Source organism: Malurus melanocephalus, unplaced genomic scaffold, assembly GCF_030028575.1.
Source record: "Malurus melanocephalus ecotype Western Australia unplaced genomic scaffold, MMel_1.1 scaffold_908, whole genome shotgun sequence".
NCBI classification, from domain to species: domain Eukaryota; kingdom Metazoa; phylum Chordata; class Aves; order Passeriformes; family Maluridae; genus Malurus; species Malurus melanocephalus.
In genome coordinates this window covers 49,851-64,571 of record NW_026624140.1, presented here as the reverse complement: position 1 = coordinate 64,571, position 14,721 = coordinate 49,851, and the positions used below count along the sequence as shown (strand labels likewise).

The 14,721-nt window shown below is 47.6% G+C and overlaps 1 protein-coding gene across 1 annotated transcript in view; it reads left to right on the top strand.

The window, feature by feature from the left end:
• The first annotated feature begins 212 nt into the window (after positions 1-212).
• Positions 213-14,721, top strand: part of UBTD2 (ubiquitin domain containing 2) — a 38,098-nt gene continuing 23,589 nt past the window's right edge. The window contains exon 1 of the mRNA XM_057386085.1: positions 213-301. Within this exon, the coding sequence (XP_057242068.1) occupies positions 232-301 (70 nt within the window). The 5' untranslated portion in view covers positions 213-231. The remainder of the gene's footprint in view (positions 302-14,721) is intronic.

Sequence of the window (14,721 nt, the reverse complement as noted above, 5' to 3'; positions counted from 1 at the left end):
CGGTCCCGGTGCGGTGCCGGTATCGGGGTGATCCCGATGCCGGTCCCGGTGCTATTCCCGGTCCCGGTGCGGGGCGGGGCGGGCACGGGCGGCGGGCGGAGGCCGCGCCCCGGGGGCGGTGTTGCGGAGCGGGGAGGCGGCTCCGGAGCCATCGCGCCTGCCCGGCCGGCGGCGGAGCTCGGTGCAGGGGAGGGGGGCGGGGGGCGGCTCGGCGGCGGGTCTGCGGGCCCCATGGGCGGGTGTGTGGGCTCCCACCACGACTCCTCGGGCAGCCTCAACGAGAACTCGGACGGCACCGGAGGTGAGCGCCGGTACCGGGCCGGGGGGGCCCGCGGGGGGACCCCGGGGCGGGCGCTGCGGGCCGGGGCCTGCGGCGGGCGGGGGAGCCGCGCTGCCTCTGCCGGCCTCGGAGCGCCGCGTCCGGCTGCTGCTCCGGATCGTGCCCCGGATCGTTCCCCGGATCGCGCCCCGGCCGCTCCCCCGCGTTCACCCGAACTTTGCCGGGCGGCGGGGCCGGGCGGGAGCTCGGCGGGCACAGCCCCGCGGGCACAGCCCCCGCCCCAAGCCCGCGGCCCCGGCGTGTCGGGGTTTGTGTCGGGGGCTCTGTCGGGGCTGTGTCGCCGGGCAGTACCGGGGAGCGCTGTCGCGGAGCGGTGTCGGCTCTGTGTCGCCGGGCAGTGCTGGAGGGCTCGGGGACGCGGCCCCGGGGCAGCGGCTGCTCGGATAAAGCCCGGCTGGGGAAGGGGCCTGCCCGCGGCTCCCGAAGTTTGTTTCCCCCGGGCTCCGCTCCTCGTGGTGTGCGGAAAAGGATTCCTTCTCAGCTCGCTTCGCTGCTGGCGCTGCTGCGGGGCCGGGGTTTATTTTCCAGCCGAGAGAGAGGTGCTTCCTGCAGCCTGAGCCGCCCGTGCGAAGGGAGCGATTCCCRGCGGCTGGAGATGCTGGAGCAGCGCCTTCTGCCTCCCTCCCTCCCTCCTTCCCTCGTGTGCGAGCGCACCCCGAGCTGGGGAGCAAAGCCGGCGTGCGAACACCGCTGCGGGCTCAGCAGCCTCTCCCCTCGTGTTTTTTTCTCCAGCTAAATGCCTGAATGATTGCTTTTTCAACGCTTTCAGGTTTGTGGACCCCTGATGTTCACCAGCTGAGCTGTGTGTGTTTTATAGTCATTTCAAGACAGCCTACCAATAGGACWCTTGACTTATAAGTAGTCCTTACAYATGCAGGGGCCACAGATTTCAGKAGGAAAATTGCTGACCTAGGTCTGCGTTTTCCCCTGTGTCTCTCAGAGTGTTATTTATCTGTCTGGGTTTGTTTCGGATGTCCYAGCTGATGGGTTTTCTTTCTATCAGTGGCTTTGCTGTCATTCCRTAATGTAAAAATATGCTTGGAGTTGTATCTGAACCGACCATCTGCTGATTAATGCCAGATWCAGAGTTCATGGAAATACAGGAATTCCAGCTGCAAAGAACTATGTGGAATTTCACAGAATCCCAGAATAGTTGGGGTTGAGAGGGACTTCTGGAGATCATCCAAGTCCAACTCCCCTGCCAAGGCAGGGTCAGCCAGTGCAGGTGACACAGGAGTACATCCAGGTGGGTTTGGAATGTCTCCAGAGRGAGGGAGACTCCACAACCTCCTGTGGATTTAATCACATCAGTGTCATTGAAAGGGATTTTATAGCTTTGAGTAGTAGGAGTCTTCCTTACTCTTTCTGTGAAAAAAAAAGAAGAAATGGGTTACCTAAAATKCATCTGTACTAAGCAGATTTACCAACCTGTAAAAATCTGCAAGAGTGCTGAACAAATGAACCAGTACAAGAAAAAGGACGGCAGGCATCATCCCATGCCCCAAAATCTTGACAAAAAAATAGCATTAAAAGCCCCACAGGMGCTTGTGCTGAGATGTGCTTTGGTAGCTAGGTGTTATGAGGTGAGATCATGTCACAGAAATAGGCTGGGTTTCATTTCCTCGCTCTTATCTCGCCTGTGCTATCGAATGAATGAGATAGGAGAAGAACATTGTCAGGGTTTGGGTGATATTGTAAAATAGATTCCACTCTCCTCAGCAGGGTGAGGCAGGCAGGGTTTCTGTGGATGTGACAGGAGCRTGTCCCTGCCTGGTGCTCCCAGGGCATGGCACTGCTGCTCTGGGGTTAAATAACCCATTGTGCCTGCTGCATTACAACAGCAGCTGGGCTTTCGAGATGTGAGAGATGTGAAATGCGTGTCAGCTGGCTCGTGTTGATTCATGCTCGCAGGGTAACGTTCCTTAAGGTTGTCTCGCTGAAGTGAGAAGCGCTGAAATTTCACTTGAATTATGAGCTTCTTAGGACTGTCTTAAACAATCAGCTCCAGTGTGCAATAGCCTGTTTTGTAATGCTACAGAGCTGTCCCTGCCTCTCCACAAGGAAAAAAGGGGGGTAGGTGAAGCTGGAAGAACCTCTGAGTGTCTTCTCTAAATGTGACTCCCCTGATGTTGAAGTCCAGCTGGTGCTCAGTCGGAGCTTTACAAATTCTACCGCCGTGCCCACAGCGAGTGTGAGACCTGACTTGCTCTCTCCAGGGAGCTCCTGTCTGGAGGCATCAGCCAGTGAACCAGCTAAAACACAAGTGAACACGACTGGGAGACCAGACCTGTGCAGAAAGATGACTTTTTCCTGTTCCCCAAATAAGGCTCGTTTCCTCCAGTTCCGGGTTGTGACCTAGCCTGGTACATTCGCTTTCAGATTGCTGCCAGTGAGCAGGGCCAGAACATTTCTAAACCATAGGAAGGTGTTTTGGAACAGAAATGTGGTGATTCTAACTTGCTGGTGATGGACTTATTTTGGAGAGGCTTTGTCTTTTCCCCAGAGTGGAAAAGTTTCCCGGAGAATTGCGAGAGATTGATTAGACAGCAGCAGCCGTGTGTGATGCTGGGTGAAAGCGGGAGCCACATCTCAAATCCGATTCATCCCAGTTTCAGKTTATTGCAGGGCACTGGGGAGTGGYACAATCATGCTCAATTGTGTTATTGGACTGAGAGGAGGATTTGTCACATCCCTGTATTCTCCTCAGTGTTTTTGTCAATGGCCGGCACTTCCCGTGACTTGTGTGCGGCTCGGCAGAGCTGACGGCATGTCCTGGCCACGTGTGCTTCCTTTGTCTCTCACTCTGGGCATTTTTCAAGGTCAGGATGCTTATGTGTGTCGGGAGAGCTGCTGGATATCCTCAGGTGTGTGTGCATTGTGAGATGGAGCTAATCAGAGCCCAGCTTATTGCCCGCTTCTGCTGGCATTGACCGGAGCAGGAGGAGGCTGTTCCTCACCAAGAATTTAACAGCTGCTGCTCTGCCCATCCTGCTGGAAATGAAATGGGCTTTGCAGATTGGTACCAGCTGTTTCATTAGCACTGTTCTCTTCATTTCACCAGGATGCTGTTTGGCACAGATAAGGAAAAGTTCCTGTCGGAATGCTYGGTGTGTTGTAGTCGGGCAGAGCCAATTGTGGTGGATGTCGTGGGTGGATTTACTGGGATCTCATTGAATGAGATACCAGGAAGAATAAAAGGTGATCATTAATGGGTTTATAGAGGTTTTCCCCACTTCATCCCTTTAGTTCAGCTGTCTCCCACCTAATATTCCAAGATTTCAGGAGCTGAGCACCACATTTCTTCCAGCCCTGTCAAAGGTGACCGAGTTCCTGCAGGATGCTGAGACCAGGGAAGAAATAACTGTTCTCCAGCCACTTCCAGCTTGTGTGACCTCCTCACCTGTGTTTTTGGAAGAGCTTTGGGCTTGGAGCTAGCTGCTGGCAAACTCTGCCCTTGTGCCTGTACATCAGGTATGTTCAACTGAGYGAAATCAGGAGAGCTGTGCCAGCTCCCATCACCACAGAGCCCTTCCTGGAGGGTTCCTCGATTTCTTCCCTTTCCTCCAAGGGGAGCAGCGAGAAGGAAAAGGAGGAACCTGTTCCTTCTCAGGTGGCAAACTCTCACCCCTGTTAGGAGTTGCACATTCCTTTGTGAAGTTCAGCGAGACAGTTATTTGTGTGGAACGAGGGAAAAGCAGGGAATGCAGTGTCTGGAAGCACGGGCAGGACAAGTCATTCCAGATTAATCCTTGTGCCTGCAGCTGTCTGATTGCTGCTGAGCTCTCCTTGACACGATGCTCACCCGCCTGCTGCAGTCCTTAGCGCCCTTCCTTGGTGGCAGAGATGCTGATTCTGTTTGAAATTTGGCTTCTTTGCTGCTGCCCCCATCACCCAGCAGCAAGAATAGGGCCAAGTGGAAATAGGGCTGCAGCAATGGGAGATGATTCAAAACATCAATTCCCTCCCGTGGAGTTTGCTGCCGTGCTGGAGCTTCGTTAACGTGGAGAAAGGCAAATATTGTGCTCCACCTCTGCTCTCAGCAACTGGACAACAGTTCCTTAAATATTTTCCTTGAGTGCTGCGCAGGGCTGCTTATCACATGGCTGATAGGAAGTCACAATAACTGCTTTCATGGTGCTTCTCTGCAACACTGATCAGGAGAATTTGCATATTAAGCAGCGAGATTTGTTGCTCACAATTGTATTAATACAGCAGTGCTGTGCTTGGCTGGCACAGGGGGGTTAAACAAGCAGCTCATGACTGAGCAGTTAAGAGCATTTGGAGCCTCCCTTTTGTACAAAGAGTCTCCCAGAGGGATTTTGCCGTGGGTTGGAGCTGTTGGGTGCAGGCTGTGATGGTGAATTCCTGCACGCAGCACCTGGCTGGSCTTCCACTGCCATCTGAAGGAGGCACCTCTGGGCTTCAGGTAGTTCCTGCTGGTCTGGAATACAGGGCTGGATGTCTTTTGGCAAAAGCGTTACTGAATCAGAGCTGGCTCTTGCTGTTAGGTCCTCCTRTGGGGTGTTTTGYGTGGTTTGTTTTGATTTTGTGGGGKTTTTAAATGGAATAACCAAAAAGGCTTAGCATGGCTCTGAAACTTGCTCTGAATTCTTCCTGCTCCATCCCTGGTTGGATTTCCAGGGTGTGTAGATGGAGCACTTGGGGACATGGTTTAGAGGTGGCAGTGCTGGGTTMACAATGATCCTAAAAGTCTTTTCCAATCTCAATGAGTCTGTGATTTCCACAGGAGTTATACGTGGCTTTCATCACAGCTTTGGAATAAAATTTGCTTTGAATGGCTGCGTTTCCTGCGGGCTGGACACCCACAGCCTCCTGGAGATTATGAGGATCTGGGAATGTGGTGCTGACAACCCCCGATAATTCAGCCCCAAGTATTCATCTCCCAGCATGTCACTTCGATGCTGTGACACTTCTCGTTTGTAAACCACTAGACTTGGTTTTTGTTTTCCAGGTGATAACAAGTAGCTCTCAGGAGCTGAAATAAGGTGTTATTTTTGCTGTTAATAAGGGCTGGCAAACGAAGCTGTTTGGTTTCCTTTCTGGCTGGTTCCTCCATGTAATTGTTTGTTTGGCTTCTAGATGAAGTGATTTATTTTAATTTCTCTGTTTGGGATTACAGTGTTGAAAACGACAACATCCTCCTTCGCTGAATGTTAAATGCAATAAATTGAACAGTCATTGTGCTTTGGAGATTTTTGATAAATGGAAAATATTATTAGTTGCCAGTTTGAATAAACTCTACAAAGCAGCCATCCGCTCTCATTGCAGCGAGTAATATGATAGCTTTTATTTTTCATGTGAATGTTGAATAATATAATTTATGAGTCACAAATTATAATACAGTTGAAGCCTGAAATACAGATTTGCCTTGCAGTTGGGTCGCAGATTCCTGTGAGTCTTCTTGCAGGTACAAGAAGGGCCAAGTTGGCCTTAGTGACTCTGGTTATCTCTAAAAAAGAAAGAATATAATTATTTGGAAAGCTTGTGACCCAGTGACCATGATTGAGAAGGAATATAACTGGTTTTTTTCTGCTTTATCAGCAAAACAAGACTGTGATACTTTAGGGGGTGATATCACAATCGCCTTCTTCCTCTTTTCTAGACAGACACCGTGTATAAATAAAGGTCTGATACATTTTGAAGCAAATTCTTTTCATTTTGCCTCCTTGGCTTTCACTACCTTAAAATTCAGCCTCCTTTGATGCAATTATTTCAGTTGGGTTTTTCCTCTTAATCCTGATTTTTGAAAAATTTTAGGCTTTTTGTCCCAAATTACTACAGGAAGGTGTTGTATTGGCTGGTAGGGGCTTTGTGATCCTCCCAGTTCTTTCCCACATATTCCAAATGACTTTTTGTGGGTGGCTGGCATGTTTTTCCTGTCCTGTGGAAAGCTCAGATCCCAGTATTTACCTGGCCTTCCCAACTTCTGCTCTGGAAGTAAATACGGGAAGGGYTTGGTTTTCCTTCCCTGGGGTGTTCCAGGGTGTGGCCAGGAGATTTTTCCTTCCCAGAGCTGGTGGCATCCCTGTCTGGGGAAGGGAAGAGCATTTTTTGGGTGAAAAATTCTGTCCCCCAGCAGCCGGGATGGAGCAAAGAATTCTCCTGGGGCATCTCCTGGGTGTGAAATGCCCAACCTTTGGTTCACCTTTCCCACGTTCTGGTGCTTTGGGGGGAGGTTTGTAGGGTTTACTGGAAGCTCTGTAGGATTTTTCTTTCTTTTTGAAGACTCACATTGTGAGTGCTGTGGTTCAATCACCCAAAATCAGGAGGGAAAGGCTGGGAGTGACCTGTTCTGTGGTGGAGGTGGAGGATGAAAAGCTGGAGTCAGAACCCTGGTTCCTCACTGTCRGATAAAACACTTCTCTTGCACTCAGAGGTTTGCAGTTACAGTTTAATCTGCTGCCTCTGTGTTGTCTGGCAATTTAGAGTTGAAAAAACAGAAACGTTCCACTACTTAGGAAGCAAATGAAGTGGAGGTTTTGTTGGGGTTTTTTTTTGGTCGGGTTTGTTTTCTCGGTTTTTAAGAAAACAAAAAGCTTTCCCTTCACRTGGGGATTGTTTTTGCAGTGTAATTCAGTGTTTCATGCTGAGTTCTCGATATCAGAAGAGGGATGGATCCCAAGTTTGGTGCATCCTGCATCCCAGAGCAGCAGGAACGCTCATTGCCCTGGATGTGGAAAACACCTCTAGCACAGGATGTCAGCTGATACTGCACTGGCTGACCTGTGTGCAGGGAAAATGTCTCTTGTGGTTTATTTAAGGTTCAGCTGGAACCTGAATTTTGCATTTGCTGCCTCGTGCTGACCTGGCACGCTCTGCTTCAGGCAAATGAGAACTGGACAAAAAACGGGGCCGAGCAAAGTGCAGAAAGTGCTTTTGTTCTGGTCCCCACCTTAGGAATCAATGAAAATCTGCCTAAAAAGCTGAATGAGGCTGAAGTTTCTTAGACTACCTTAAATATTTAAAATGCCATCAGTCTCATCCTGAGACTTGCCAGCACTGGGAACWGCAAGGGCACTGCAGGTTCTGCAGGTAATAAATGCAGGAGCAATTATTGGATGCTCTCAATYTGCAGGAGCTCTTCCACATCCAGTTGACCTCTCAGGTCTCATGTAAAACATTTGGAAATTGTCCTTCCCAAAGCAGAAATGCTGCTGGGTTTCTGGATTAGCTCCATTTTCCCAGCTCCTCCCTTCAGCCTTTTCTCAGTGTCCTTTTCCCTTCCCATCTCCCCCTCTCCTCAGTGAGCAGGATTTAAAAAAGAAAAATTCAAAGCCCTGCTTGAAAGCCATTTGTGGGAGGAGATGGGCACAGTTCTGAMGCGCTGATTTTTCCCTCCTGGAGAATCTCAGATGTGCTGGAGGATTTTCTGTGTGTCTGTCTCTGTAGATGGGTGTGAATAAAGCCATCCTTGTGCCGCAGATTAGGTGGAAGGGAGGGGATTTGGGGACTTTTCTGCGTGATCTGTCATGTGGTTTCCCCCACATTCTCCACCGTGAAAGCGGAGGCACTTCACAAATGGGAGTGAAAAATGCTTCAGTAGTTTTCAGCAAGAGCAGGTACAGCCCAGGGGGAAAAGATGAGAGGCTGGAATGGGAAAATGGATCACACAGAGCTGAGGATTGCATGGTTTCTCTCTGCCCATGTTTAACAGGGAAAGTTTACTCTTAAAACATGTACATTCAGCCTAACGTTATCAACACTTTCCTGTAAATAAATCACTTTTCATGCCCTGAAATGATAAACATTTTATAGCTCCTAACAGCTCCCAGTTTATGATAATGTATAATAAATGTAGCAACTATAAATAATTCCCTTTAGTTCAGACAACAGCTGATGGAGGAAGGCATTTTTCACCTTTTCCCAGAGGAGCTGTGTGCTCTTTGAGAGCCCTCCCAGGGCCTGAAATGGCATCGGAAGCAGAGCACGGCACTTTGGGATTGAAGCTCGTTACCTTGCTATTTTTAAAATTCAGTCGTGAAGCTCCATTTCTGCTCCCATGCTGTGWTGAAGGGCACCGTGGATTCAGCACAAGAATCTCTCCGTGGCATTTACTTTGTTGCTTTATTTCCCTGCCACAGAACTCTTGTCTCCTGTGATTTCTTGCCTGTGTGGGTAAATACAGGCTCTCTGTGAGAAGAATACCTACAAAATAGCAGAGGGTACCTGCAGCTGCCAAATGCCATTTCCTCCTCTCTTCCCGTTGGTTTTTGGCCCCATTTTGCTGTGGGAGCACCTGAGCCTGCAGCAGAGCATCAGCAAGCCCAGGATGATGGCTGGCTGGAAAAAAAAGAAAGGATTTAGGGAAAAATTGTTAATTCCCATGCGCTGAGTGCACAGCATGTTTCCTGGAAAAGCTGTCACCAAGTGTTGCCTGTGTCACACATGCTGGGTGGCTTCGTGCTTTCTGAGTGGGTTTGGATGTGTTTTCTCCTTCTCTGGTGCCCAKGGAAGCTGGGAGTGTCAAAAAAATGTCTTTAATGCAGAATATTGGACTTTGAAATGCTCCTGCCCCTCTCTGAGCTGTTGCACTGCATCCCTGTCCCCAAGATGGGATATGCTCCAGTGGAAAGGGTACATTCCCAATCTTGGAATACTCAAAACAGATTTCAGATATTTTCTTTGGTCCAAGTGCAAATCCCATTCCTACCCAGCACAGCTCTGGCTGCTCCCAGCTTGTTCCCACAGCCCAGGGTGAGAAGAGGAGGAGCTGGGACGTGTTTTTGGGAAGCAGAGCGTGGCACAGTTTAGGAACCACGGCGGTTATCTGAAGGTTGGATGCAGTTTCCCTGGCTGGCTCTGTTCCCAAGGAGGATAAATTTGGTGCCGGCAGGAGTCAAAAAACGTTCAGCACTCCAGTGCTTCCCACTTGCAAGGAGCAGCATCCTCGGCTGTTCCCAGCTTTGCTCTGGGACACGATGCCAACGCCCCATGGCCAAGGGTGAGCCAAATTTTCCCTTTCCCTGGGCATTTCCATCCTCYCAGTGCTTGGAATGTGCAAAACTTCTCATTTGGGGAATGAGAGGGAGGGGAATYGCAGGTCCCTGCTGAGGGGGAGCACTGGGAGGGCTGGAGGAGAGGAAAGCTGTCACAGAGCTATTTCAACTTGATTTTATTTAAGAGTTGGATCTCACTCGTGAGTTGCATGTTGATGACTTGGCTCAGTGAAACACGTAACAGACTGATTTTTTYYKKWWWKTTTTTTTTTTCTCTCTGCCCACAGAAGTTCGTTAAAAGCACATGGGTTGCTATAAATACAAATGCTTCTAGAACAAAAATACCTTCTGTAAAGTGCTGATCAATATTGGGTATTATTCTGAGACGGGTTTAAATGCTCTTTTGAGATGAGTTCTCTCCCTCATYTGTGTGTTTTTCACATCCGTAGATCTCCATTGTGTGTTTCTCCAGATCTAAAAGTAGCTCTGGTGCCAAAAAAGCCTGAATTTCCACAGCAAACCACATGATTATTGCTTGATGGAAGTCACACACTTCCAATCACTTCCAGATTGGACAGCCCCACGTGGATGTTACAGCTCCATCCCATCWCTGCCTCGGTGCATCCCAACAAATCCCATTCCTTGTGTGGATCCAGGACTCTCCAGCTGCTCTGCTGATAATACAGCACTAAAATAGCTCCAAAATACTCCAGGCACKGGGTTTGGGCTTTATCTGAAACTCCTGCAAAATAGAGCAGGGAATACATGGTTCTYGTCTGGCGGCTGGGAATAAAAAAGGAGCAGCAGCATTGTCAGAACAAGGCAGCGTGGCTGTTGTGGTTTGGTGTTACAAGGCAGGAGCAGAATAAAAACCCTCTCGTTGTAAATAAGCTTTTAGTCCTTGAACTCTGCCTCAAAACAGACTTTCTAAACCTGTGTACAGGAAGATTATTTCCCTGTAAACCTCTAAAAACACTTGAGCTCTAGCTGGGGGATCCTTTTTTCCTCCTAAATAACACAAACCTTTAGAAAACACGCCAGGATCTTCTCAGCTGTTGTTAGAACTGACTCTCGAGGGTCGTGTGTGCTTTGCATCCCTGGGAAGTTTTGTGCCCTTTCTGGCAGAATTCTCTTTTGTGCACCTAATTCCTAAATATTGGTGTTGTAGTAATTAGGTATAAGTTGAAGAAGTCATGGCTTTTGATTAAATTGTCACTCTGGCTCTTTAGGCAGCTTGAAAAATGAAATAATCTGCTGGTTTTTGGAGAGCTGGTGCCCGGCAGGGGGGAAAACACAACCACCCACTTAAATAAGGAACCCAAATGTTGTTTTTTTTGTCTTTAACATGGCAGGAATGGGTGGGCTCTGAACGCTCCCCATTCCCAGCCTTCATCCCTCCCAGGATCAGTCACAAACAGTTCTCAGGGAGCAACTTTTCCTCAAAGTTTTTAAAGTAAACTCATTTAAATCAATGCTTATCACAGCTTCTTCACAATATTGCTTCGGGAAATCAACAGGAGATCATTTATTAATGGATTAATTTTTCCTGCTTTACCCATCCCAAAGAAGGTATTTTATCTTAGGAATGCAACTGCAATTCTTTCTTCCTTTAATGATGTTTTTTTCCTGATGATTGCTGTGCTGCAGGACTGGACAAGGAACCACATTAGCATTTTATCTTACTATGGTGGGAAACTTATTACCAAGAGTTAATCATTTGCATTGAGCTCACATTAGTTAGGAAAATATTGKAGATATTTGGGGGTGGGGGAGGAAKMATTTTGGTTCTGCTTTAACACCTCTTGGCACCTCTGTCCACAGCGATTCTGAGGGCTCTGTTACCTGATAATCAAACCTGTTAAAAATCTATTTTATTAAGTGGTGACAATTCAGCTTAAAATAAAGTTCTGCAAAGTCCAGGATGGCAAAGGCTTCTATATCTCCTTCTCTGGTGTGTCAAACAGAATATTCTGTCTTAGAAATTCTACCAACTGATCTAATCTTGTCTTGAAACTCTTTCCAGGTTTGCCTACTCAAGGATTCTGTCGCTATCTGATTGCTCTGCCTGCCAAATTTCCAGGCTGAATTCATCTTCCATTGATAAAGAGCATTTCTCTCTGCTCGCTGCGTTCACYCTTCCTTCTTTCACATGTCTCATTTCATTATTATAAATTAATCAGGGMATTTTTTCCAGCTCACAGAACTCTTGCCATGCCATTCAGATTTAAGGATCGGCACCAGTTCTGTTCTTGCTTTATGGAACTTCCCAATTGGTTAATTTTGAACGTTAATAAATAAGGAACCTTCTTTCTCACAAAACACGGAGATACTTCAGCAGAGATTAAGTGTGTTAAAGACATTTTTTATGCTAAATAATGGACCTGTGTGAATCTGGGAGCTGTGTGGATGCTGCTCACATGGGAACATTTTTATTGCATTTTTCTCTGCCCATCCTTAGCTTTTACCCAGGTCTGGAAYGTGGCCCCAGTTCTGCTCTGGGCTTTGAGGTGCCTTTGTTCAGAGCTGTGGAATCAGCACTTCCTGGGCATGCTTTGCTCATTAGGCCACAGCAATTAGTGAATTTGCCATGGACTTGCATCCAGCCATTCTTACGAATTCTTGTAACTGCTTCAGTCAGTAATCAGCAGGTTTGGATGTTTGGTGTTTTATTTCCCCAATGCTTCCAAGAGATCTTTTTTCCTAAACAAAATAATCCCTTCTTTGAAAATACATGGGGGAGGTGGGCTCTTATTTTCAGATTGATAATAATCCGTTTTCCCTCATTGCCTGTCAAATTTTCATCCTTCAGTTTGAAAGGATGAGAAGAAGAAAAGGGAGCAGGGGTGAGGAGAGGCTGTGTTAGCGGAGAGTTCTGCTGGAATTCAGAACTTTTCTTGCACTTTCAAATCCAGTACCTTCACACACTTATTTAATCTGCTGTTACATCACTTTTGTTTTAAAAAAAATGGCAAAAAGGAGGGAAAGAGCCCTGACAAAGAGTCCTGCTCTGCTTTGGGGTGACTAACCTGGAGAAATGAGCTCCTTGAGCGTGATGCTGAAGATCTCTTGAGAAAATACAAGCACAGCCCGTGGCCAAGACCTTCTTCAGCTCTCACAGGGCACATCAGAGCTGAGAGCATCACCAACATCATCTCCGTGCTGCCAGCTTTGAGCTCGCCTGGAGTTTTAGGGGGAGAATTAAATGGTTTTCAATCCCATTCTGCCATCCCTGCCTTTGAAAGGAAGTTCCTGGAGGGCTGTGCTGTTGTGAGTGCTGGAAACACCGAGCAAGCATCACTCAGGCCATTAATAGAGCTAAAGCCTGATGTGCTCAGGGACTCCTGAAAGAGAGCAGATTAATTTACTAAAGGTGGAAAGGCTCTGGCTGCTTTAATCTCGCTTCATTGCAGCAATTGAAGTGAAGAGGGCAGTTTGCTGTGCCTGCTCCAAGGTCCTTGCAGCTCTCCGAGGTTCAGAGCACAAGTTGGTGGCTGTGCTCAGCATTGCTGGGAGGAGACCATGATTTTGTTCCTCATTTTGGGGGGTTTTAAATGTGCTTGGGGTTGGATTCACTCTGGGGCTGGGGGTGCCCAGAGAAGCTGTGGCTGTCCCTGGAGCCCTGGCAGTGCCCAAGGTTGGGTTGGACAGGGCTTGGAGCAGCCTGGGGTGGTGGCAGTGTCCTTGCTCGCAGCAGGGGGTGGCACTGGGTGTCCCTCAAGGTCCCTTCCAACCCAAACCATTCTCTGATTGCATCAATAATCCTTGACCAGAGACTAACAGGGCTATTTTTTCCCCYGAGTACATCCCCAGGAGGATCAAAAGGCCTTGAAAGGATGGAGTTTTAAGGYTGTTTTGTTCACATGTTCCCATTTACAGAATTGGGTTGTTTGGGTTTTTTTTTTTTCTCCCTGTATGGGATGTACCAGACATCCAGATATTTATACAAGTTGCAACAAAGGCTTGCACATTTTTCATTTTAGCTTAGATTGCTTTCTATTATTTTTATTATTTTATTATTTCTATTTTATTTTATTTATTATCTGAGCAATCCACTGATGTCCTTTTCTGTTATTACTTGTCTCTAACTCTGGGATAAATACGGATTTCTTAACAGAATGTGTAACTGAAGGGTAGGAATTCCTTATGGCCAGGAGGTTGATCATGGGTTAGGGTTAGGGTTTGGGTTAGGATTAGGGTTTGGGCTCCAGTTTTGGAATCCAGGATTCCAGTTCCAGCTGCTGAGCTTTATCCAGCTGTGAGTGCTGGAGTTTCCTTGGGGATAACTGTCCAGGAGAACAGAGAGGTGTTTAATTTCAAAATTGAGAGTGAAATGTTAACTGTACCACAAAAAACTACCTTGTAAAATAGGGCTGGAGAAAGCGGCAAGGATCACTCTGAGAAATACAGTTTCTTAAGACTAAATCTGTGCTTGTTTATGTGACTTTCACTTTCACTTTTCTTTAAGCCAAGCAATTGCCTTTCGGTTTTCCTCAGGCACCTGAGGAACATAATATRGAAGTGTAAAATGAAATCATTAAGATAATGTATGTTTGGTATGTGTGTCAGGTAAGATTCCTATTTTCAGCTTACACTGAGCTCTTAATTAACTGATGAGCTTAAGCAGCTGAGATACAGTAATAGTGCATTTAGTTAATTGGCTCATGTGAAACTTTATCCCTGCCAATAACTGTGACACTGGAATAAATTCAAGGCAYGGTGCTAGATCCCTTAACTAAGCTAATTTAATCATTGGTCATTGTAAAAACAGTCACCAGCTYSGAGGATTTTTTGGTTTGTTCCCTCSTGGAATTTGTGAGTRCCATGCTGGCAGAAATGCCATGGCAAGCGTGGTGTGTTCACCCAGGTAGCCCCATGGAACATGAACGTGGCCATCTGTGCATTATACCTTGAATTACCCAGATTTCAGGTTTTGCTGGGAGTATTTAATGCTCTAAAGCCAAATGAACTCTGCTGAGATGGGATCTGGAAACTCTGCTGGCGCCTGGGCTCCTCCTAAGGAGTTTTACTTCAGGGAAAAACCAAAGAAAGATGGAGAGGGGTTTTTTGCAAGAGAATGGAGTGACAGGACACAGGGAATGGGTTCACACTGCCTGATGGCAGGGAAAGATGAAATATTGGGAAGGAACTGTTCCCTGTGAGGATGGGGATGCCCCTGGATCCCTGGAATTCTCCTGGGCCAGGTTGGTTGAGGCTTGGAGCACCCTGGGAACATCATCAGCCTGATGTTTTTGATCATTCTAGCAGGGTGAAAGATAAGGCTGCCTTTGGTTATTTTTTTTTTCCCCTGAAAATGTTGTCCAGTTCAGGATGTGTGGTGGCCTCGTGTGACAGGGCTGTGGCTCTGTGAGAGAGCTGCTCCCAAGCCAGCAGAAAAGCCAGGCTTTGTGTTAAACCTGAGCTAAA